The 24772-nt window shown below is 32.4% G+C and overlaps 1 protein-coding gene and 1 long non-coding RNA gene across 3 annotated transcripts; both read left to right on the top strand.

Moving 5' to 3' along the window:
* Positions 1–7668: 7668 nt before the first annotated feature.
* Positions 7669–11119, top strand: LOC110909104 (protein CURVATURE THYLAKOID 1D, chloroplastic). Its single transcript, XM_022154113.2, has 5 exons — positions 7669–7854; positions 8836–9155; positions 10391–10495; positions 10597–10668; positions 10879–11119. Exons 1-5 carry the CDS (start codon positions 7719–7721, stop codon positions 10945–10947), a joined length of 702 nt encoding a protein of 233 aa, XP_022009805.1. The 5' UTR covers positions 7669–7718; the 3' UTR covers positions 10948–11119.
* Positions 11120–21560: 10441 nt separating this feature from the next.
* On the top strand, positions 21561–23894 carry LOC110909105. Of its 2 annotated transcripts, XR_002575143.2 has the most exons (4): positions 21561–21851; positions 22890–23099; positions 23201–23270; positions 23518–23894. It is a non-coding gene; the product is annotated as an uncharacterized LOC110909105 (long non-coding RNA). The 2 variants fall into 2 exon arrangements; XR_002575144.2 differs by lacking the exon at positions 23201–23270 and having other exon boundaries at positions 21564–21851.
* The last annotated feature ends 878 nt before the right edge of the window (positions 23895–24772 follow it).

The following is a 24772-nucleotide window of genomic DNA, read 5'->3' as shown; positions in this document are numbered from 1 at the left end:
ACCTTACGTCCTTTGGGTCTAACTAGGTTAAAATTTTAAGTTAAGTCCATTCATATAAGGGCAGTTTACTCTTTTAACCAATCTAATTAAAATATTTTATAAATAAAAAAACAAAATTACAAACTTATAATATATATATCTCTTTCTCTCTTCTAAATCTCTTTGTCATCTTCTCTCTTTATTCTTCTAGGAGCTGCTAGAACCCCAATCCAACCACCATTTTCAGAATCAAACATTACAAATCAAAGTCAATCTTCTCCATAATTTCATTTTTTTATGGATATTGTTGCTAATTAATTATGTCTTTCCTGCGAATTTGTAGATAGTAAATAATTTATTTTTAACTTGATTTTAGAAAAGCTTACCTCTGCTAAAGGCAACAATCACAGAAATAGTCAATCAAATGTTATATGCGATAATTGCTTTAGGAAAACAATCTAAATGTTTGATAAGCTATAGAATATTAACAGTTCTCCTCTTTTCAATAGGCTTATACTTATTACGTACATATTGCAGGTATCACCTGCAGATATGTTACCTGTAGGTTCCATTTCCTTGGATAAGGCTGCCGAAACACAGTTTTCTACAATCTCTGTTGATGGTGCTAGTAACAAGGTTTGCCAATAGAAAGTTGGTCTGATCCCCTTTTAAAAACATTTAGGGTAACTTGAAATTCCTCTGTTCCCACGTTTCCGCATAACTAGAGCTTCGCCAGAGTTCGTACATCATCGGAAACTGTTCGTCTTCGCTTAAACCTCGCAACCCATACGTTTTGTTTACATTATTCTTGTCGTTTTTACATGGGAAACAAAAACCCTCAATCAATTTCGTTGTTTCGTTACCTGCGTTTCACGAAGTTTTGGATTCAAAAAGTTAGGGTTTTCGGTTGGGTGCTGGTTGGGGAAGAAGGATTAGCAGTGAAACAGAATAAAAATTTGGGGAATTGGCCTGTAATAATCCCAACAAGACCTTATTGGCCATTAATAATCCCACCTCAGAATATTCCCCCCACCAGTCCCACCTTTCACCTATTTTTCCTACAATGGTCCCTCGTTAAAAAAACTTAACGGAGTTAAGCTTTTTTCCAAATTATAAACAGATTTTTTAGGGCTTTTGATCAGAAAGATGATACGAGTCCATTGATGTAAAACTTACTTCGAAATGATGCTCCAAGTGACTTGATTTTGGTTAATTGAAAAATTAAACACCCGAATTGAAGCGTCGTTTTCATCGTTTGGAGCATCGTTTCGAGGCAAGTTTTACATCAATGGACTCGTATCGTCGTTCTAATCGAAAGCCCTAAAAAATCTGTAGGGGAATTGGACTGTAATAATCCCACCTAAACCTTATTGGCCATTAATAATCCCACCTCAGAATATTCCCCTCACCAGTCCCACCTTTCACTTATTTTTCCTACAATGGTCCCCCGTTAAAAAAACTTAACGGAGTTAATCTTTTTTCCAAATTACAAATAGATTTTTTAGGGCTTTTGATCAGAACGATGATACGAGTCTATTGATGTAAAACTTACTTCGAAATGGTACTCCAAGTGACTTGATTTTGGTTAATTTAAAATTTAAACACCCGAATTGAAGCGCCGTTTTCATCATTTGGAGCACCGTTTTGAGGCAAGTTTTACATCAATGGACTCGTATCGTCGTTCTAATCAAAAGCCCTAAAAAATCTGTTTGTAATTTGGAAAAAAGCTTAACTCCGTTAAGTTTTTTTAACGGGAGACCATTGTAGGAAAAATAGGTGAAAGGTGGGACTGGTGGGGGGAATATTCTGAGGTGGGATTATTAATGGCCAATAAGGTCTAGGTGGGATTATTACAGGTCAATTTCCCAAATCTGTATGTAATTTGGAAAAAAGCTTAACCCCGTTAAGTTTTTTTTAACGGGGGACCATTGTAGGAAAATAGGTGAAAGGTGGGACTGGTGGGGGGAATATTCTGAGGTGGGATTATTAATGGCCAATAAGGTCCAGGTGGGATTATTACATGCCAATTTCCCTAAAAATTTTTGTTTATATATATATATATATATATATATATATATATATATATATATATATATAGGGTAGGGATAGTGTACATTAATTTAAAAGTGTGAGAAGTGTTTTAAACCATTAGATCTTTGATCTAATGGTTGAGATCAATATGGACCAAATTATAAATTGTGTTTTAATTATTTGGACTGATTTGAAAATTGTAGGGGTAATAGTGTCTTTGTATATGTTTCAAATTAGGTAACATCTCCTAAATTCTAGCGATTCGCTCCTAAATTCTAGCGATTCAATTTTAAACTTATTTTAAAATTCGGACATTCTAAAAAACCCAGAAATATGTAACTGCTACAAGAAATATATAACACTATACATCCATCATATAACACCATATAACACCATATAACACCGTATAACACCATGTAACACTATATAACAATATTGTCAATATATAACACTATACATCTATCATAGACATGCTATTAGACAAATATAACACTATAACACTATATAACTCTAAATAACACTATATAACACCATATAACACTATATAACACTATACATCCATCATATAACACTATATAACACCAAAGAAACACTATATAACACCATATAACACTATGTAACACATGTAACACTATACAGTTCTGAACGAGATGACACAAATTCGTAGATTAATTCTTAATTCGTATTCCTATAATTAAGGGTGGCGGTTATGGAAGGTTATCAATTAATTAAATCAATAAGAAAATTACTTGTTTACCCTTTTGAATTAATTTAAATTGAGTACACGTGTCATCACCACAATATTTCTCACCCTTCTCACACTTTTAATTAATGTATAGGATCCTCTACCTATATATATATATATATATATATATATATATATATATATATATATATATATAGGGTAAGGTTAATGCGAGAACCACCCTTATTGCGAGAACCGTGAAAACCAATGTGAACACAAAATAAAATCTAAAAAAAATAAAAAAAAGCACTCAAATTTTTTTTTTAAAAAAATAGCTATATTTCGTTACCATAAAAAAAAACTTTTTTTTCGAGTAACAATTATCCATGCACATGTGCATGTGTATCATTACTTCGACAAATTCGATAATACGTTATCAAGAATAGACAATTGCACTTTAATTTACAATACCATTCGTAATACACTACTTTTTACATTACCAATATTCAAAATGCACATGTGCATCATTAGGTATAACCATGATATAACGTGTTTTGAAACAAAAAGTTTGTGATTTTGAATGGAGAAGTAGGCCCATATACAAGTTTTTTGGTTAGTTATATCTAGTGGTTGATGGTTTGGTTATAGTTGTCAATTTATGATGTAATATGTTGATTGGATGGTATAAATGGTGTTTACATACATGTAATAAAGTGAAAATATTGGTAATGGTATTGTATTATGGATGGTAGGAGGTAATGGTATTGTATTATGGATGGTAGGAGGTAATGGTAGTGTATTATGGATGGTATGATAGATGAAAGGGAAAGTGTATTTAAAGTAGTGTACCAAAACACCTTATTTCATGTTGATACATATAGATGCACATGTGCATTTCTAATATTAGTAATGTAAAAAGTATTGTATTACACATGATAGTGTAAATGAAAGTGCAATTGTCTAATAGTTGTAATGAATTACGGAATTTGTCAAAGAAATGACAAAAATGCACATGTGCATGTTTGTGTATTATGGATGGAATGATAGATGAACGAGAAAGTGGTGTACTAACACACCTTATTTCATGTTGATACATATAGATGCACATATGCATTTATAATATTGTTAACGTAAAAAGTAGTGTATTACACGTGGTAGTGTAAATGAAAGTGCAATTGTCTAATATTTGTAATGAATTACGGAATTTGTCAAAGAAATGATACAAATGCACATGTGCATGGATAACTGTGACTCGAATTTTTTTTTATTATAAACGAAATATAGCGATTTTTACAAAAAAAAAAACAGTAAAAAAAATTGGGTGTTTTTTAGATTTTTTTAGGTATTACTGTTTGTGTTCACACTGGTTCTCGCGGTTCTCGCAATAAAGGGTGGTTCCTAACGGATCCTTCTCCTATATATATATATATATATATATAGGGTAGGGTTCATGAGTGAACAATGATTTATTTGTGAACAAAATGAACTTATCCTGACCATTGATTTTGTAGATCTAGATTTTTCTATAATGGCAAGATTGTAATTATCTTTTGTAACTTACAAGTACTTTAATAGACATAAGGGTATAATTGTATATTTCTATCTTCATTTAATTAATTAATTTTTTCTCTCTCCAAATTTCTCTTTCCAATTAAAAGAATATTTAATTACATTCTCTATATTTTTTTTCTCTCACATATTACCTAACTTAATATTTTATAATTTAAAAAAGCTACAAACATTATCAAATATTGTTCCAGCTAGAACACAAATAAAAATATTTAATTACATTCTCCATACATATATGTATTAGATCAATGTTTGATGAAAAGATGTATAGTGGAAACAATATGTAGTAATACACAAGTGTATAAGTCTGATATATATCGACATGTATACACTATGTACTTGAATAATACACAGGTGTATACGTCTGGTATATACCGACCCGTATACACATATGTACTTGAAGAATACACAAGTGTATAAATCTGGTTTATACTAACCCGTGAAAACAAGATGTAATAATACACAAGTGTATAAGTCTTGTATATACTGACCTGTATACACATATGTTAAAAGTCATAATTTAATTAGGTTTAATATTTAATTTTAAAAGGAACATAACAGTTTATTTAAAAAAAAACATTAGCCATTCAATCTCTTATAATAAAATAATAGAGAAATAATAAAAAATGAGAGAGAGAGAGAGAGAGAGAGAGAGAGAGTTAATAGAGGAGAAAATTAAAGGATTTTAATTAAAAGTAATTGGCTAATGTCAATCTTACCCTTTTAATCTAAAAAATGATCAAGGGCCAAAATTAGTTCACTCAGTTCACTCTCAAGAAGTTGTTCACTCATGATCCTAATCCTATATATATATATATATATATATATATATATATATATGTTAAATAGATAAAAGACAAATTTACCCTCATGTAAGGTCCACATAACTAGATTTAACTATGAAAAATAACTAGGTTAGGGCCAAAGGACGTAGGGTGTAATGAGTTTTACAAATAAATGATTGTGACTGTAATTATTAAAGTTAAAGGCTATCCATTACAATCCGATACAAACATAAATGACGAAAAATGTAATTTACCCAAATTAAAATGTTTTGGTTCTGTGATTTTGATTGTTAAATTATTTGGATTTTGAGTGGGAATGAGAAGGATTTAATTTAGTTGTCATTAATCTGATTGAAGTTGACGAAGGAGTGAAGGATTTGTTTTTTGCCTTTGTTTTTAGAGGTTTTTTTACAGGCTATCAATGGGGGAAGGTTGAATTAATGGAGGGAGTGGTGGCTATGGGGAATTACGATTTATGGTTTTGTAAAAAAAAAGAGTAAATTGAACGGTGGTGGTGACGTTGGTGCACAGAGGCAGGAGGAACGATGGGGATAGTGGTAGCCGGTGATGGTTGGGGTAGTGACGGTGGTGGTGGTTTGGGGTAGTGATGGTGGTGGTGGTGGTTTGGGTGTTGTGGAGGAGTTGTGGGACTAAACTGGTAACCGGTGGTGGTTGTAGCGGTAGTGATGGTTGTGGGTGGTGATGATGGCGACGAAGGAGGTGGAAATGATGGTGGTGGTGGAGGTGGAATAAAAAGGGGCTGTAATTTATGTATTTAGATATTGTTGTATATATACAATATTATATATATATATATATTGTTGACGAGGATTGATGAATAGTAACTTTATTTTTATAATAATAATTTTTTATTATTTTATTATTTAATACATTATAATAGTTTATTATTATTTTTACTTTTAATAATGTATTTTTCTTTTTTTGTAACATATATTTCCTTTACCTTTTTTTTAGTAATTGTTTTTTTCTTTTTTTTTGAACACATATTAATTTATCGATTAATTTGATACTTCTTTAATTATATATATATTGTTGACGAGGATTGATGAATAGTAACTTTATTTTTACAATAATATATAGTTTTTTATTATTTTATTATTTAATACATTATAATAGTTTATTATTATTATTACTTTTAACAATGTATTTTTCTTTTTTGTAACATATATTTCCTTTACCTTTTTTTAGTAATTGTTTTTTTCTTTTTTTTTGAACACATATTAGTTTATCGATTAATTTGATACTTCTTTAATAATTTATGTTTATAACTTTTTTCTAAAAACTTTCCCTGGTATTCCCTTATAAGTTTTGTTAAAACTAAAGTTGTACTCAAAATAAAGTATATATTTGGTATTATAAAACAAAACAGTACAATGTTAAACTAAATCTTTCTAATGGTTTGACTTTCTAAACAAAATGCTTTATTTTCAAATCACGTTTTTTTTTACGTTATCATTTGCTCGGCTTCGTCGCAACGCGCGATATAAAAAAACTAGTATATATGAAATGACCAACTCTTTGTAAAAGCAAAAGGAAATTTATTATATACTGTAAAAAAAGTTACATTAAAAACATTAGTTTTAAAGAATAATATTAAAGTAAACATATATTCTATACAATCTTAAAGGACAAAGTCGGTGGGTTTCTCACCGGCTTTGCCTCCTTGCCTCTCATATTTTCATGATATTGCAATTTTAGCCCCTTAGCTATGTAATCTTTAAAGTTTCATAAAATGGCAAATTTAGTCCCTAAACATTATACTTTGAATTTTCAAAACAACACGTCAACAACCTCATCTTTCAAACTTTGCCAGCACCAACCCTCTACTTTGGTTTTCATCCATCACCCTCTTAGCTCTTACATAGTTACGCACCAACCCTATTCTTTTACATTTCCACCAACACCCCCTCATCTTTTACACATTTCCGCCACCACCCCTATACTTTTACACTTTGTCTTTTTTAGACTTTGTTTTTTTACCCATTGCATTATTACTCCATTTTTAGACCCGCCAAACTTTAAAAAAATTGCAATTGTAACCCCTAGACTATAATTCCTACTTTTGCAAATGCCAATGTATTGTGTTTATGAAATGTCTTAGACATTGTGTTTTGCACTTTGCGTCTACCTTTGTGTTTTACACTTTTTTGTAATTGTCTTTTACGCACTGAGTTTTACAAATCGTATTTTGTCTTACTATACGTTTCCATCCGTCGCGCGCCGCCATAACGCGCGCCGGGGAAAATACTAGTTAATTATTAATATATAATAATTTATAGCTAAAAGAAAAAAGATATATTTAAAAGGGATTAATGAAAATGGCAAAAAGAAAAAAATAATTGTAGACTAACCAAAATACCCCTGAGCTAACTGGGATTTTTTTGACTGAGTTAATAATTTGGATCAAAATGGGAAAAGTAGGGACCCAAATGAGAAAAAAATTTATTTGGATTAAAGTGGTAATTTAGAACAAACCTTAAGGACTAAAATGTAAATTTACTCAAAAATTTATTAAAACTCGCGCCGTAACCCAGTAGTATATTTTTATTTTCATTTCTTTTTTATCCGTTATATTTTTATCATCTAGAAAATTCGGTGCAAACTATAAAACCCAGCTGAAACCTAAAACCCTAAAATCTTTTACAAAAATGGAGCTCTGCACTTCTACCCGTTGTCTCCCAAATCGTCTATCAAATCTTACATCTTTAACCCCTCAAATCAGCAGTCTGCAATGGAAATCCTCTCTGCCATTGAAATCGAACTCGATTGCTCTCAATAATGCAGGTGCACAATCGCATTCTTAACTATTTACTTTTTGTTGCAACTATAAACCCTAGATTTCGTTCAAATTTTAGTTGAGTATGAGTTTGTTGCTGTTAAATTTGTTAAATACAGTTTATTAGTGGAAAATTGTTAGAATTTGTTTGAATAGTTTCTCAATTTCGAGTATTTAGGGCTTGATTTCTTCGAATAGTTTATTTTAGGAATGTGTAATTTGATGTTATACTTTTTGTTGTGATTGATTATTGTTTGGTGGCAAATTGGATTTAAATAATTTGAACCGCTTCTTTTTGGCTGATAATTATCCCAACTCAGTTATTTACCCACAGTAGTCCGAACATTTTCAATTTTGGCCGATAATAGTCTGCCGTTAAAAATAGCTTAACGGAGTTAAGTTTTTTTTCGAATTACAAACCGATGTTTTAGGTCTTTTGATTAGAACGAGGATACGATTCGATTGATGTAAAATTTACATCGAAATACTGCCCAAACGACGAAAACTGTGCTTCAATTCGGGTGTTTAAACTTCCAATTAACAAAAATTAAGCCGTTTGGAGCACCGTTTTGAGGTGGATTTTACATTAATCGACTCGTATCCTAGTTCTGATCAAAAGCCCTAAAACATCAGTTTGTAATTCGAAAAAAAAAAAACTTAACTCTGTTAAGATATTTTTAACGGCAGACTATTATCGGCCAAAAATGAAAAAGTTCGGACTACTGTGAGTAAATAACTGAGTTAGGAAAAAAGAGCCGGTTCGGATAATTTAAATCCAATTTGCCTTGTTTGGTAAGCAGTTTTGTTTGTTCTAGATTTGGAGTAAGAATTATCCTTTCAGTTTGCATCCATTTTTCTTCAGGTAGTATGATTCGTTTCCACAATAAGTGTATGATCAACAATTTTTTAGATGTTACTGTCAGAGATGTTCATTCAGTGCCAATTCAATCTGTGGAAGCAAATGGGTTCCTAATTGTTTTGCTTTACAGGCTTACGCTATAACTACTACTCATCCATTAAAGCAACAGCTTCTGAGGAAACATCAAGTGAGGCGAACCAATATGTTAAAGATGAACCGGACGTTGTCAGTTACTCATCTACAGAAGCAACAACTCCTGAGGTCGCATCAAATGAAGCAAATCGACATGTCAAAGAAGAAACCGAGGATGAGGGGCCGGTCAACGATGGTCAATCTGAGGAGAATAGCGGGTTTGGAGGATTTGGTCTATTCAAAGTTGATGATGATGCTACTGATGCTGCAGATGATCAGTTCCCTCACTTTGAATTCCTGAATAAACTCAAAATGGAGGTGTGTTATCTTTTTGTTGTTCATGGCTATTTATCCCAATCATAACTCATATGGTAGGGTCTAGGGAGGGTTGGACGGGGGCAAACATTTTCTCTATCCTAGAAGATACAGAAGCTGCTTCCGTTGAGACCCCCGAGTTGAAAAAACCTAAATTGACATGTATAGTATCGTTGGGAAGGGAATGTATGTATTTAAATACGCTTCCGGTACCCTTGTAGTCAAAAGGTTTTATTTAGCCTATTTAACCCATTTGTGATTAAAACATAACCCAAATGGACTCATACATAAGGCTATGTGTTGTGGATTAACTTAGGATTCCACTAACTAACAAAAAGTGCTGCCAAGTCAACAGAGTGCCATTAACTAATCTGTTCAATAATTTGGCGTTGTGGAATAACTACACTGCAATCATTAAAAATTTAATCATTAGACTTTCTATTCAATATATTTTTTAAATGTAAATAACATATAAATAAATAAAACTACATCATATTAAAATAAAACTAAAATTGCACTAAACTAAGGACTAACCAAAACACTTGCAGCTCAAGCCCCCCTTTTTTTAAAAAATTACGAAGCCCACAGCGAAAATTATCCTGGCCTATGACTTCTATTCTGTCTGGCATATGAAGATGCAGAAACCCTTAATTTTGAAACAAAAACTGCCGCCACTTCTTATTATCCTTCTCTCTCTCACAACCACAACAAGCTGCAGCACTTGTTTCCTCAAAACTCACGGTCCAAAATATGCACAGCCGACGTTATTGGGTTATTGAGGAAGCCAACGGCCGCCATTAGTGACGCGGGGCGGTGTTCCGTCCGTTAACAGCTGAGCTGGCACGTTAATGGCCATGCTCGTTAACGGACAACGGCCAGTCTATGTAATATCCCACGACATGTAATAATGACTAATGGAAAATAAAATTCGTTACATAAATGTAAGAAGAAAATTGAAGAGTTAATGAAGCTTACATTGGCATCAAGAAATAACTGATAAGGGCCATGTATAAAATTAGTCATTTTCCAACCCCATTGTTCTTCAGCCAATCGTATGACAACGTCAACTTTTGTTATAATCTCTTCAAGTACTGCATGACGAGCACCACCGGCTTTCATAGCTTCATTTGCTTTTGGCTTTCTGCAAACTAGAAATAACTCTTTTGTTTCTGAATTATAAAGATGATTAGTTACATTATATGCAATGATAACATGCCTGGTCGTTTTTTGTTCTGTAGTTGGATCTTGAAGATTCTTTTTCAATTGCTTTGCTTGGTGTAGGCGGCGTTACAGCCCTCTGGTTAGCTGCAAACATTGTCGGATCCATTGATCGTATACCTTTGGTGTGTTATTTGGTTTCTGTGCCTGCTAAACTAAAATCTTAATATATCATAACCTGTCTTATAATTTATTTTTATCTTCTTTTTTTATTTTCTATTAACAGTTTCCTAAATTGATGGAACTGGTTGGTCTTGGCTACAGTATCTGGTTCACTACACGTTACTTGCTCTTCAAGGTATGTAATCCTACTGCTATATGTCTTCATCAGTGCAAGTTAACATAACCAATCAAAGATCAAGTGGGCTGTGGCTGAATTGCGTTTTAAAGGTTCCAGAAAGACATGGATGTGTGACTTTGTTGACTGTTTGAAAAAAATACTTCATTTAATTTTTTTTTATGTAGCTGGAATTTTGGTAAATTATATTGATCTTTTTACATTTTGTAGAGAAACCGAGATGAATTGGCATCAAAGATAGAAGAGGTTAAGCAGCAAGTTCTGGGATCAAAGAATTGACGTTTGAGATACTGAAATCATCTTTCTCATAGCGGTCTAGATTGCATTTTAGTTTTCTTGTATAAAAAGGGTATTTGACTTGTGGTTTAAGTTTTTCTTATAGATTTAATTTTTGCATGTTATAGAGAAGTTTTTATTATCGAAAAAGTAAATTACATGGTTATTATGGCAAGTCAAAATATTACTTCCTGCGCAGTCCGTGCCAGTAGTGATATCCTAATTCGGCTACCTCTCCCACTCATCAAGGCTTAAGTTGGCTTTTGAGAAATTAGTTATTTGGTCTTGGTTGTTAACTCACTCGTCACCCTTTTTGTCCATGAAGTGAATTTGCGCGTTTGGTTTTTGCGTGGTTTTTTGTTTGAACGATAATCATTTTACCCGTTTTGGTAAAAGAAAATAGAAAAGCCTCTCATGGTCGCTGCCTTCGTCCACCATTTCGGTCAATCAAATTTCAATTCAAGGCACTCCAAATTCGAGATAAACAAATGTGGTTTTGGACGTGACACGATTTTGACTTGATGCGGATTGTGGTTGATGTCTTTGACCTGATAAATGTTTAGAGGAGGATATATGAAATTCTTTCAAATAAATATATGAGATTTGTGTTTGGATTCTCCTCTTCAACCCATTAACCCAAAATCTTTTGATCTTTAATCGACACGATTGATACCCTTAATCAAGCCCATACTTAATGCTCCTCGTACTCAAGATGAGTTGAAACATACGTCATGAAGCTGATCAAACAATAGCTTAGATCCGAGGTTGACTAGACGGTTTACAACCCTACCTACCGGCACTTGATGTAGTTTATGAGGTGGTTAAATGGTCCATTGAAGAGGGTCCCTGCATTTTAATCACTGGCTTCTTCATGCTCCAATACAAACCCTATTAAATTGTCTACTAGCTATTTACCTAATTTTAAAAACGAATATTTATTAGGTTGGTTGTTGTAGGTTAACTAAGGCACTGTTAACGGTGTCACGTAAGCCATTAACGGCCGTCGCACCGCCCCACCAAGTTAACCTGGTCCATTGATGGACATTTGGTTAATGGGAAGAAGAAGGTAATGATGGTCGGTCAACATCAATCTAAACCAATCACATGTCTTGCTTTATTTATTTATTATTATTTTTTAAGTTTTTTTAGTTATTGGTATTGGGTGTTTAGACCATGTGTATAATGTCCCCACCCTTGGGCGTTTTCTGCCATGTGTTAGTCTAGTCAGCAAGGGGGCAGGGCCGGCCCAATAAGCTTTCCAGCCTAGGCACGGGCCTAGGGTCACCAAAATATAAGGGTCTTCAAATTTTTAGAAAGTGTTTATGTATAGTACATATATCAGACCCAAATAAATAACTCAAATGTAAAACTAAACCAACTTTTCATTAAAGAAGCCCAAAACAAATATAGTTTAGGAAAAAAAAAGGCTTAGTTTCAAAGCCCAATTCGCATTTAAAACTCACCAAATAATGATGAGATTGAACTCAAAAAAACTGAAATAGTAAAAGCCATTAAGGTATTATTATAATTTGTATCGGTTAAATATCTTGAAATGAGAATGGAGTCATCAAAGCCATCAATGCTGCGATGGTTAAACATCCATTAAATGGATGGAAAACTTTGAGTCCAAGAAAAATAAACATGGTCAAAAACATTCTAGTTCCAAGTAAAAGTTCAATGGCTATCAATGCAACTCTTAACAATATATATTAGATTACTTTTCTTAGTAGTTTTCGAGCTTGGATTGAACATGTCCGAAACTGATTTAATTGAAAACTGGACCAAAAGACAACTCATTATACATTTTAAATTTAGTGATTTAATTTTTTTATTAGGCGATCTAATCTGAACCGACCCAACATGAACCGGACCGAACAAATATTGCAAAGGGCCTCTACTTCGTAGTTCGTTTGGGGTCTCTAAAAACGTTGTAACGGCTCTGCAAGGGGGCATTATTGGGCGTTTTTACAAAAGGGCGTAGTGGAATAACGCCCAATAATGCCCCAACCAATATTACATAATCATTATTTTTTTTAAATTTAAAAACTAATAATATTTCATTAAATAAAAAAATTACAATATTAAAAATAAAAAAATAAAAACGATCATACTTAAAAAAATACATTAATTTTCATCTTCGCTTTTGTCATTCTCGTCATCTTCGTCTTCCTCAGCTCGGATATACCGAGTCGGCCATGCGTGTTGTACCAGATCAACCGTTAACGCGGAATGGTGGGTTTCGTAATGCAATTCTCGTGCATTATTCACTATTTCTTCCATTGACGCTTGCAGATGCTCCTCCTGAACGGCCTCCGGTACATAATTCTGGCATATCGCCTTTCTTTCGTCTTCCAAAATCATGTTGTGCATGATTATACAAGCGTACATAGCATCTCTCATTTTTTGCTTGGTCCATGCACGACAAGGATTTCTCAAATATTGTTATCGTTCTTTAAGAACCCCAAAGCATCTCTCAATGTCTTTCCGCGCAGACTCTTGAACCTTTTTAAAGTGTGCTCTTTTTTCATCGAACGAATCACTAAAAGTCTTCACGACAATCAAATACCTAGGATAAATTCTGTCGCACAAATAGTATCCATGGGGTTAGTAGTTTCCGTTTGAGTAGAAAGACGTTTTTGGAACTCTGCCAGAAATATAGTCCTCTAACAACGGAGATTGTTCAAAAACATTTATGTCATTGCATGACCCGACCACGCCAAAGTAAGCCAACCAAACCCAAAGTTCCCATGAGGCAACCGCCAGAAGAATAAAAGTAGGTCCTTTTTGGTCACCCAGTGTGTGTTGACCTCGCCATGCGGTCAGACAGTTATCCCAACGCCAATGCATACAATCCAAGCTCCCGATCATACCCGGCAAACCATGCTCATTATAATGGACCTCGTAAATCTTTTGAAGGTCGTACCAACTGGGCGTTCTCAGATAACGCGCACCGTACAAATTTATAATACCTTTAACAAACGTATACAACCATAAGCTAAAAAAATAAAAATACTTGTAATGTTTATAGTAAAGTATAGGAATGTACCGCGACAAAAATGCTCCAAGGTGTCTTGCGTTGTTTTCTTGATCATTTTTAAATACTCGTCGTTGATGTCGGTCGTGTAAGTCCCGTAGGGATCTTTCAATGATATCAAACTTGATCTTGTGTGAGTGCGGAAAACAAACACAAGATGATTCAAGACTTATAATAAAACCGAAACAATATGTAATCAAAACAAACCAGAATATCTTGCATTCAACGGTAAACGGTGACTGATACAAGACTCCTTCTAGGTTTCGGCTGGCTCTAAGCTTTCACAAAGTGATCAACCTCATTATAGAGAATGAGGTGAACTTATATACTAAACATAAGTGGGTCGAAACCCCTAAAGCCCACTCGAAACCTTCTAGACCCAACATACAAGTTTTCGACCCAAACCATAAACAAAACAAAATATCACATAATCAGCCCTTGAACTATTATAACCCTCTATGCATAAACCTTCAGGTTCCAACAGGTCGTGTTTCCGTAAGCAAGGACTCGTAGCGACGACGTACACTTTTGAATACCGGTGAATCCAAGTGTCCCTTTCGCATCCACTTTTTGTTTAAAATAATCGAAGTTGTTTTCAAAGTCCTCGACGATGCGTAGAAACAAACGCTTACTCATCCGGAAACGACGCCTAAAAACTTATGGGTTCGGATATGTTGGCGCTTCATCGAAATAATCTTTCATCAACCGATCGTTTGCCGCACGTCGGTCTCGTTCAATATAATCTCTTGTTTTAATTTCACGTTCAGGCCGGCTACAATGCTTCATATATCGCACCGCTAGTTGACAAGCACTCTAACCGCCTCTTGCTCGACCTCCTCATCGGTGGATTCACCTTCATCCGCTAAAAACTCTCTATAGTAATAATTTGCGATGGATGAGGAACTAGGGGAATCCATTTTTTCTTAAAATGGTTTAATATTTGAGATTGTATAGGTTTTTGTTTGTAAAAAATGTGATTTGTAGTGTGTATATATATAAAGGTGCGAAAGGAAAAAAGAAAAAAAAATAAAAATTATCTGTTGCTTTTGACCGTTGCAACGGCCTTATTGGTTGGTTTCAAATTGTTCAAGCGTGGTTTCAAACATGCCAAATCGAAAAAAATGAGCAAAAACGCCCAGGGGGCAGGTCTTCGGCGTTTTCGAGCGTGGTTGGCGAAATAAACGCTGAAATTTCTACCACTACGGGTAGTCTTAGTTAATCCACAACACACTATTAACAAGAATTTACTTAATAGTTAAGTTCTTATGTGACAGCGACGTAGCGGTGATGTGAAAATGGATTTAATTAACCCACGACACATTTGTTAATTAGATTTCTCTTATTTTTCCTCGAACATAAATACATAATTCATGCTTTAAATGTCACTTTGAATTTCCCTTATATATTAGGCCTACTTAAACATAATTGATTTTTGAATCTACACTGTATAATAAAATAAACCAATAAGAAGACACATATCATTCATTGGAGCCATATATGTTTTAGTTTTCTCATCTCTCTCTCCTACTTAATTATAGATAATTAATATTAATTAAAAGATAATTATAAAATTTAATTTAATATAAATTTAAACAATTCGAATAGAAGATAATATAATATTTTGAAATATTTATTAGATTTCAAAATTATTTATCCTGAAATTAACAAAATTCACTAAATATAAATTAATGTAATGTAAATGATCTATTTATTTTATTAAACTAAAAAAGTTAAGGGTAGAATGTTTATTGGTTCTATATTTTTATTTTCGGGTTCAACTCTCAACTCTAATACGGCATTCACTATGTTTACGTAACATTTATAAGAACCATCACCGCAATCACCTCATCCATCATATATCGAGTCTACATAACAAATCTGACCATTCTTGTATATCCTATCTTGTATATCCTATCTGGAGATTGTGTAAACCATCCTCCATGGTGCACTTTTAGAGAAAAAAGTTCTTCATAGACACCTAACACACAACAAAGCAACAAAATTTAAGTAAATCAATCATTTTAAACAAAGCTATGAGATGATGATCAACTTAAAAACCAGACTAAAACTTACGATAAACATCCAATTGATAATCATCATCTTCTTGCCTAATGTGCAAGTTGATAATCATTATATGACAATCGATCAAAACCCTAGAATTGTAATCGCCAGGATTTTATGATTCAGGGATTTTTAGTGAACGAGGGAGTTTTCTGATGAATTCGAAGGGTCTGGGGATTTTATAAATGGGTGGAAAAGACATAAATGCCCTCACTGATGTGCACGTGAGGGCCTCTACCGTTTCAATTTAACAGCCGTGAGGCTTAATACCCGTTTGCCCTTAACAAGTTAAAAAAAAAGTTAGTACCCATAGGCGAAACTCACTATAAACCACAGGGTCCATCCTTGTAACGAACTCGTTATCATATGACCTTTTTAGTTTAGTGAAGTTGTTTATTTTACTTAGTATATAATTAACTTATTATTATAACTAAAGCTAACTTTTAACTATAAACATGTTATTTAGTTGCGTTGCTTGTTTATTTTACGTCATTTAAATTAAAGCACGTATGGTCTAACTTAACCCTTCAATATGTCAGGTAACAAATTTAATTATTTTTATTTATCTTATTATAGTTAAAGCTAAATTTTAACTCTAGGCATTTTTACTTAACCATGTTGATTGCTTATTTTTTCTACCATTTTTATTAAAGCCTGCATTGTCAATAATAACCCATCGATATATCATGTAGCAAACTGCAAATACACCTCACCAGTATCCTCCTACGATCCTGCTGCAAAGCACGGGCTCCAATACTAGAAGATTATTATGTTTAAAAGAACATTACTTTAATAAGAATAACAATAATAACTCAGATTATATTAATTATTTTTCTTATCTGCCAATATAATTAAAAAAAGATTTACATAATCCTAACTCCTAAGAGTATGGCCTTTACATATAGGTTAAGGCCTCTTACCAATTCAATCCATCATTTATTAAAGAGTAAATTACGTTTTTGGCCCCTGTGGTTATATCAGTTTTACTATATTGGCCCAAAATAAGATTTTTTAACAGATTTGCCCTCATGGTCCCTATAACTAACCTTTTTGGCCCCTAAATCTAACCAAACCCCAACTCAGGTTAATTTATTGGTCACATGTTTAGCACATGATGTCTAATTTGGTCATTTTACCTCCTTCTATAAATAAAACCCTAAACCCCTGTTTTTTCACTTCATCTTCTTCATTAAATATAGACACCCACCGCCGGCCATTAATTTGGTCATCTTCTTCATTTTACCTCTCTCTACTATCTCTCTCTGTACACATATACACACAACTGTATAAATATAGACACCCACCGCCTGCCATATTTAATAAAAACATACGTGAACGGGATTTGACTGTGCTGAAAAACATCAACAAGAACGACGATTGGTGAAGGGGATTTGACTGTGCTGAAAAAATCAACAATCCGCCGGACCACGACACAAAAAACCCACCGCCAGCCATATCCGGCGAAACCTGCAACTTCCGGTGGTGGTTGATATTTTTCTTCGTGAAGAACAAACCGTCGCCTCGCGCTCCCTCTCTAGATCCGCCACCAGATCTTGCCGATTTGTGGTTAGTAAAAAAAATGACCTGATGTGTCTCTTTCTTGTGTCTTTCTTGCCTAATTGTTGAACCTGCTCTTGATTCAAAAGACAGTGGCCATTTTAATTTATAAACCTGTTGTTCATCAAATCCCGTTCACGTATGTTCTTGTTAAATATGGCAGGCGGTGGGTGTCTATATTTATACAGTTGTGTGTATATGTGTACAGAGAAAGATGGTAGAGAGAGGTAAAATGAAGAAGATGACCAAATTAATGGCCGGCGGTGGGTGTCTATATTTAATGAAGAAGATGAAGTGAAAAAACAGGGGTTTAGCGTTTTATTTATAGAGGGAGGTAAAATGACCAAATTAGACATCATGTGCTAAACATGTGACCAATAAATTAACCTGAGTTGGGGTTTGGTTAGATTTAGGGGCCAAAAAGGTTAGTTATAGGGACCATGAGAGCAAATCTGTTAAAAAATCTTATTTTGGGCCAATATAGTAAAACTGATATAACTCAGAGGTCAAAAACGTAATTTACTCTTTATTAAATTAAACCTCTTTTTTGGTCAACTTTTACCATTCACTTGTTGGGATTTAAAATTTTGTGGGAAATGATACTTTATAAGAAAAGTCATAGCTAGAAAACATTGCCACATATACAATCCAACTTATAATAAAAATAAAAAACAAATATCAAATAAAATCTGAGTAAGTCATTAGAAAAAGGTTGTTTAGTTTAAATGGATGTACATTTTTTGTTTTGATGTGTAATCGCCATAATGTGTGTTTTCTTTTATTTTCTTTTTTAATTTTATAATACTACATAACTATGATCTATTTGAGGGGTTTTTTTTTTCAAAAGGAAAACTTCATTTATACGCCACCATCATCACCGGCCAACGCTTCACACCAGTTTTGCCCAAGTCCCAACACCTTTTCCTTCGAACCTCACACATGAAATCCCTAGCCAAAACTTGCTAAACTTAAACTAAATTAAAAAACCTAAACAAGAAATCCGTATGTATGTATGAGAAACACGTACCAAAACCTTAACTAAAGCGATTAAGAGTGTATGTATGTGTGTGTTTGGTCAACCCTAAACCCAAGCCATTGATTAGTACCCATTTAGGAGCAACAACATTGTGTGTGAGAGAGGTAGAGAAGATTTTGACGTATGGATGAGGGTCATGTGACAAAGATGATATGATAAAGAGAGAGTCCGATGTTATGTTACGGGGCAAGTGAAGGTAAAGGGGTGGGGTGTTTTTTAGGGTTTATTACATAGATAACAAAGTATTTATTATGCATCTCAAATATAGCACTACTATTTTTTTTACTTTATTAGAAAATAGTGTTGTGTCCTGCTTAGGTTAATTTTTTTGTAAGAAGTTCTGTTATATATAAAACTAACAGTTTTAAATATAATTCTAACACTTCTTTACACAATGTGATATTTGTATCTGTGTTTTAAAAATTGCTTATGACATAATTATTAACAAAAACAAATAAAACAACTATCTGCAATATTGTATTGAGTTATATATAAAAAATAGTTTATATATATAACAGTAAAGTTACAAAAAAATGTTTTGAAAAATATTGATAGCTTAAACATGATAAAACATAATAGTACAAAAAAAAGATCTTCTATTAGATAAACCTAATAACTATCACAATAACGATTAAAATAAGTCACACATGATATGCGTTTTGTTTATACTTGAATAAAAAAATGTATATATTATTTGAGGTTTTATTCTTGCAGTATTATTACTCGTTATTCATCAGTTTTGTGGGTATACCTATGGTCATAGGATGGTCTTATGTATTTAAAAATTAGCCGTTGAGATGTCAATTTCTCAAACTTACTCGTCTAAACTGACTATAAATCTATAAATATCATATCCTTAACCACAATTCTAGTTATTCTATATTGTCGGTTTCAATGTTGGTAAACTAGTTTAGGTAATAAGCAAAGACGAGACTAGAGACTTACACTATGTTCTTGAGTCTCATTTAACAGGGGGATGGGAAGGAAAATTTTCTGTTCTAATCTCTTCAATTTAGAAGGATAAATATAAGGTCATATTTGGTCATATTTTCTTCCCTTTTCCCTCCCCCCCCCCCCCCTGTTAAATGAAACTCGAAAACATGGTTTTTCATATTTTCATCTCTTTTCCTTCCCCTCCCCCTATTAAATGAGACTTAGGAACAGAGCGTTAGAGTGTGTATCCACTTAACAACATACCCATAAAATAAATTAAAACTAATAGAATACATGTTCTTAGTATTCAAATACACATTCTATTAGCTTTTTGAATTTTTTTGAAAGGCAAATTTTAAATCACTGAAGTATCACTAGAGTATCATCGTGTCACGAGCGAAACTATCTGATCATATCTATCTTCACTAGACTATAATGTCTATACACCAATTCAAAAGATAAAACAACCCCATTGTGAGACTCGAACTCAAGATCTAGTGGTCACATTCTGATAGCTTTTTGAATGTTCCGAGTTTCCATTTTCAAGTTTTGAATGTACTAGAGTTACGAATTTTCTCATAAGTCTTGCCGGCTCTACTAACCTATGGTTTTTCAATATTAAGCATCTTTATCTATACTATATAATAAAATAAACCAATATTGGGACACTTGTCAATATTCTAGACCATCCTTAATTATAGATAATTATTATTTAATTTAAATTATTAAATATTAATTAAATTAACATAAATCTTATCGACTCATTATCTTTTTTTTTTTATTAAAATTAATTCTGTAAAGTCAATTTCCGTGAACACAAATCCTCACAAGAATATAATATTCTCTTACTTATGCAAAATGTCTGAATAGTTTATACAATAATAATCGAATGTTGTTTAGTATTATCACGTTTGGAAAAAAATCGTTTGTATATTAATATTGAAAACTATTAAATTTGGGAACTCTAAATTATTGGCATAAACTTAACTTCAAATCGTAATGTATTATCTAAACTAAAAAATATTGTTTCACTCAAAATATAAATATTATAGATTGTTAATGTTAATATTATTATTGTTAACTAAATTATATTAAACAACTTATTAATCAAACCAAAAATTTAAAATAGTATTAACCTAATTTAAAAAATAATAAATCCATTTTGATTTAGAAAGGCTTTTTTTAACAATAGATAAACCCGTGTAATACACAGGGTTTTTAAAGATATAACATTTTTTTATTATTTGCTATAAAAAATTAGATTTATTCAACTCGTACAATACACGGAGTTTTTTTAAAATATAACTTTTTTATTATTTAGTATATAAAATTACATTTCTTCCACCCATGAATACACAGGGTTTTTTTTTAAATATATTTTTTTATTGTTTGGTATATAAAATTACATTTATTCAACCCGCACAATAAACGAGGTTTTTAAAGATATAATTTTAAAGAATTTTTTAACAATAGATAAACCCGTGTAATAAACATGGTTTTTAAAAATATAACATTTTTTATTATTTGCTATATAAAATTAGAATTATTCAACCTGGTACAATACACAAAGTTTTTTTTTAAATATAACTTTTTTATTAGTTAGTATATAAAATTATATTTCTTCCACTCATGAATACATAGGGATTTTTTAAAATATAAATTTTTTATTGTTTGGTATGTAAAATTACATTTATTCAACTCGCACAATAAACGATGTTTTTAAAGATATTCTTTTTTTATTATTTAATATATTAATTATATTTATTCAAAACGTGTAATAAATGAGGTTTTTAAAAATATATTGTTTTTTTATTTAATATATATAAAATCTTTATCTTTATCTTTAATAAAGGAACAAAGGTTGGGACACATGTCCCTTCCATATTTATTTGAAACACGTGTCAACCTCTCCTTCCATTTACTATCGTGTTCATCATTTACACTATCCACGTCTCCCTCTTGCTGAACCGGGTTTTTTATGTTCCATGTGTTCTTCCTAACCTTAATCATTTCCTCAAAATTTCTGCCGCCTCTCTATTTTTCTTCTCTCCTTTGTTCTTAATCAATTGTAAAATGTCTTCTCCTACATGAAAGATCTGCTTTTTTTTCTACTCTTCACCTTCATCGCAATCTAACAGCTATTTGGAGGTTCGATTTCTGTTGATTGATTTCGATATATTTGGGGTAAAATCATTGCAATCTTGTGTTCCACATATAAGATATTTTATCTAGGGTTTCCACACAATCTAAAAACTAACCTGCTGCCGCAGAGCACCTCTTCATCACGTAAGATTCTTTCATCTCAGATCTATTAATCTTATTACAAATGATGATAATTTTGGTGTTGTTGACGAACTAAATCGCATCAGATATGATGAATTTCATATGATTTGCTTTATCGATGATGAATATTATGATGTTTTTGAACTTAATCACATCAGATTTGCTGAATGTTATATGATGTGCGCTAGCAGTGATGAGTTTTATGATGTTTATGAACTTAATCGCATCAGATTTGTGCGTTTTTTTAGTTTTACTTAGGTATGATGTTGTATTCTTCACATCTGATTGTTGTGTTGTTAGTTTATATTATTAGGTATGATAATACAGATTGAGTTTTATGTGATTTGCTCAAACGATGATGAATTTGTGACGTTTTTGAACTTAATCACATCAGATTTGTGTGTTTTTATGATACTACACTCTTCCCATTGAATGTTTGTGTTATTGGTTTATGCTAGCAAAGGTCTCATGCTCCTCTCTCTTTCGTGTTTTACAAAGCTACAATTGGCCGAGTTTTATTAATTATGACATCACAAATCTCAGCCCACAAACCCATTTTCTTTATTTACTTTATTCGTTATGTGCTTTAGTTAAAATGTTAGATTTTTTTTTTGTAAGAGCATTAAGCTAAATTGGTAGATATCATGTAAAAGTAGGTGATACCGAACCCGTCGTCACCACTTGCCACCATAAAAATATAGTGTGTAAACTTAGGTTGTATTTTTTTGTAAAACAATATTTTAGCTTTAACTCGTTTTGACTCGAACTAAATTGACATTGTTTTTAAAATGACCTCCTTTTACCCGGGCTCACTTTGCTCATAAACCCACATTGACTTGAACCCGTTTTGACCCGTTAGCGAAACCTACCTGACCCCCACAGTTTTTCAGGCTTAATATACATTATATTGCAGCCTCTCTACTCTACTTGGCTAAAACTCGGTTATGTGTTCACCTATTGGCTTCTTGTATGAATCTTTTAATGTAGATTTTTATTTTCATTTTGAAGACTAATTGTATACAAATTTTTGCGTGTTAACAGTTTCATTGGAGGTTTCAAAGACGGAGATCCGCCACGTGTCTCGGAAATGGAAGGATCAAATTCAACGCAGTCCTGAACGCACAAAGGTCTGGATTGAGCCTAACAAACTTCGTAGAGTCGCCGTTGTTTACTACCTCTGCCGTAACGGCCAGCTTGAGCATCCGCATGTTAATGTTTCTTTCTCCTGTTCTGATGGACTGGATCTTCGAGGTAAACTTTTCAATTCTTTTCAGCCGTAATGATAACCTAACTGACTAACCGTATACAATTTTTTGTGACTGATTTTTGTGAAAATTTGTTGAAATCTTTAGATGTAATAGATTGTTTAAATTCTCTTCGAGGAAAACGAGTGGCGGCAATGTACTCGTGGTCTTCTAAACAGTTAGTTTATTCATCTCATTCAGCTTATTACATTTATGAACGTTGCGAATAATTACGATTTCAATAGATTTTTGCTTCGTGTTTGTTGTCAAATTCGATTACGTGTATGAACATATGAATTCGATTATCAAAAAAGGATGGTTATAATATTGTATACTTTCAGCCCATGAAATAAAATGGCATCATTTACTTTCTGCAAGATGTTTGAAAACCAACCTCAATGTTGAGAAATACTTTTTTACTTTAGGCTATGTGACTTGCTGTAACGATGATGCTTTCGGAGTGGACAAGATCTGTCATGCGGCGTGGCTCAAAGGCTCCGATGCTCATGCTTTCGGAGTGGACGATCGATGTTCCAGATCTATCTAAACCGATGTCGGAGATATCGCCGCTGATTCTCCGCAACTTGCTATTTAAACTTTCTAATTTACACGTGTATCAACTAATAGCAACTAATTTTGGTTAACTTTTGGGCACTTAGTGAATTAATTTTATTCCCAAGAGACCAAAATACTCAAATGTAAACTGTAACATCTTTGTTGTGCAGTGTGCATATAATGATGTTGAGTGTTGATGAATCAGGTTGTAGCAAAGAAGCAAACAATTTCATACCTGAATGATTTACTTGAAAAGGCTGAGAAGCCTGTGTTGGTCGACTTTAATGCAAAAAAAAAAAAAAAAAAAAAAAAAAAAACCTCTATACCATGTCACACTGTGAAATCAAAGTTATATTTGTTCTGGGTTGAATATGAAGGTGTGTACGTATGTTAATATGAAGTTATACATGTTGGTTGATTATGAAGGTGTGTACGTATGTTGAACCAAGCTGCTTATGAAATGCTTCAAAACAAATATTTCATAAGAACATTTTAAAAAACGGATGTCTACTTATATTTCCTGAACAACTTACTAAATTGTTCATAATAGAAAATGGAAAATGGAACTGACAAGTGTCAAAATATTGTTATTTTAAATTAGTTGGTTACATGTTATTTTGATTTTTAAAAAATCATACATCATATCTATACATATAATAAAGTAAATCACATGGGGGACACATGGCACTCTATAAGGTGATGTCAATAATGTTTTCCCGCCTAAATAAATAGCTATAGATAATATTTGTTAATAAGATTTAAATAAAAAATATATTATTTTAATCCCTAAATTTTATCTTTTACCCCAAACAACTAGATTTATCGTATAAAACAAACTTATAATAATAAAACAATTTAATATACTTTTTGTAATTTTTGTTATTTAAATCAATTATTAATCGCATAAAACAAACTATAATAATAAAACAGTTTAATATACTTTTTTTTGTAATTTTTATTATTTTAATCAATTTATTCTATTAAGAACACAAAATGAATTGGGTATTTTTTCATAAGATTCAAATAAAGAATAACATATACAAAATTATATTTATTCAACCCGTGTAATACACGAGCTTTTTAAAAATTAATACACAAAGGATTTTTAATGATATACAAAATTAC

This window comes from Helianthus annuus, chromosome 14 (assembly GCF_002127325.2).
Source record: "Helianthus annuus cultivar XRQ/B chromosome 14, HanXRQr2.0-SUNRISE, whole genome shotgun sequence".
Classification (NCBI taxonomy): Eukaryota; Viridiplantae; Streptophyta; class Magnoliopsida; order Asterales; family Asteraceae; genus Helianthus; species Helianthus annuus.
This window is presented reverse-complemented; position numbering and strand designations above follow the sequence as displayed.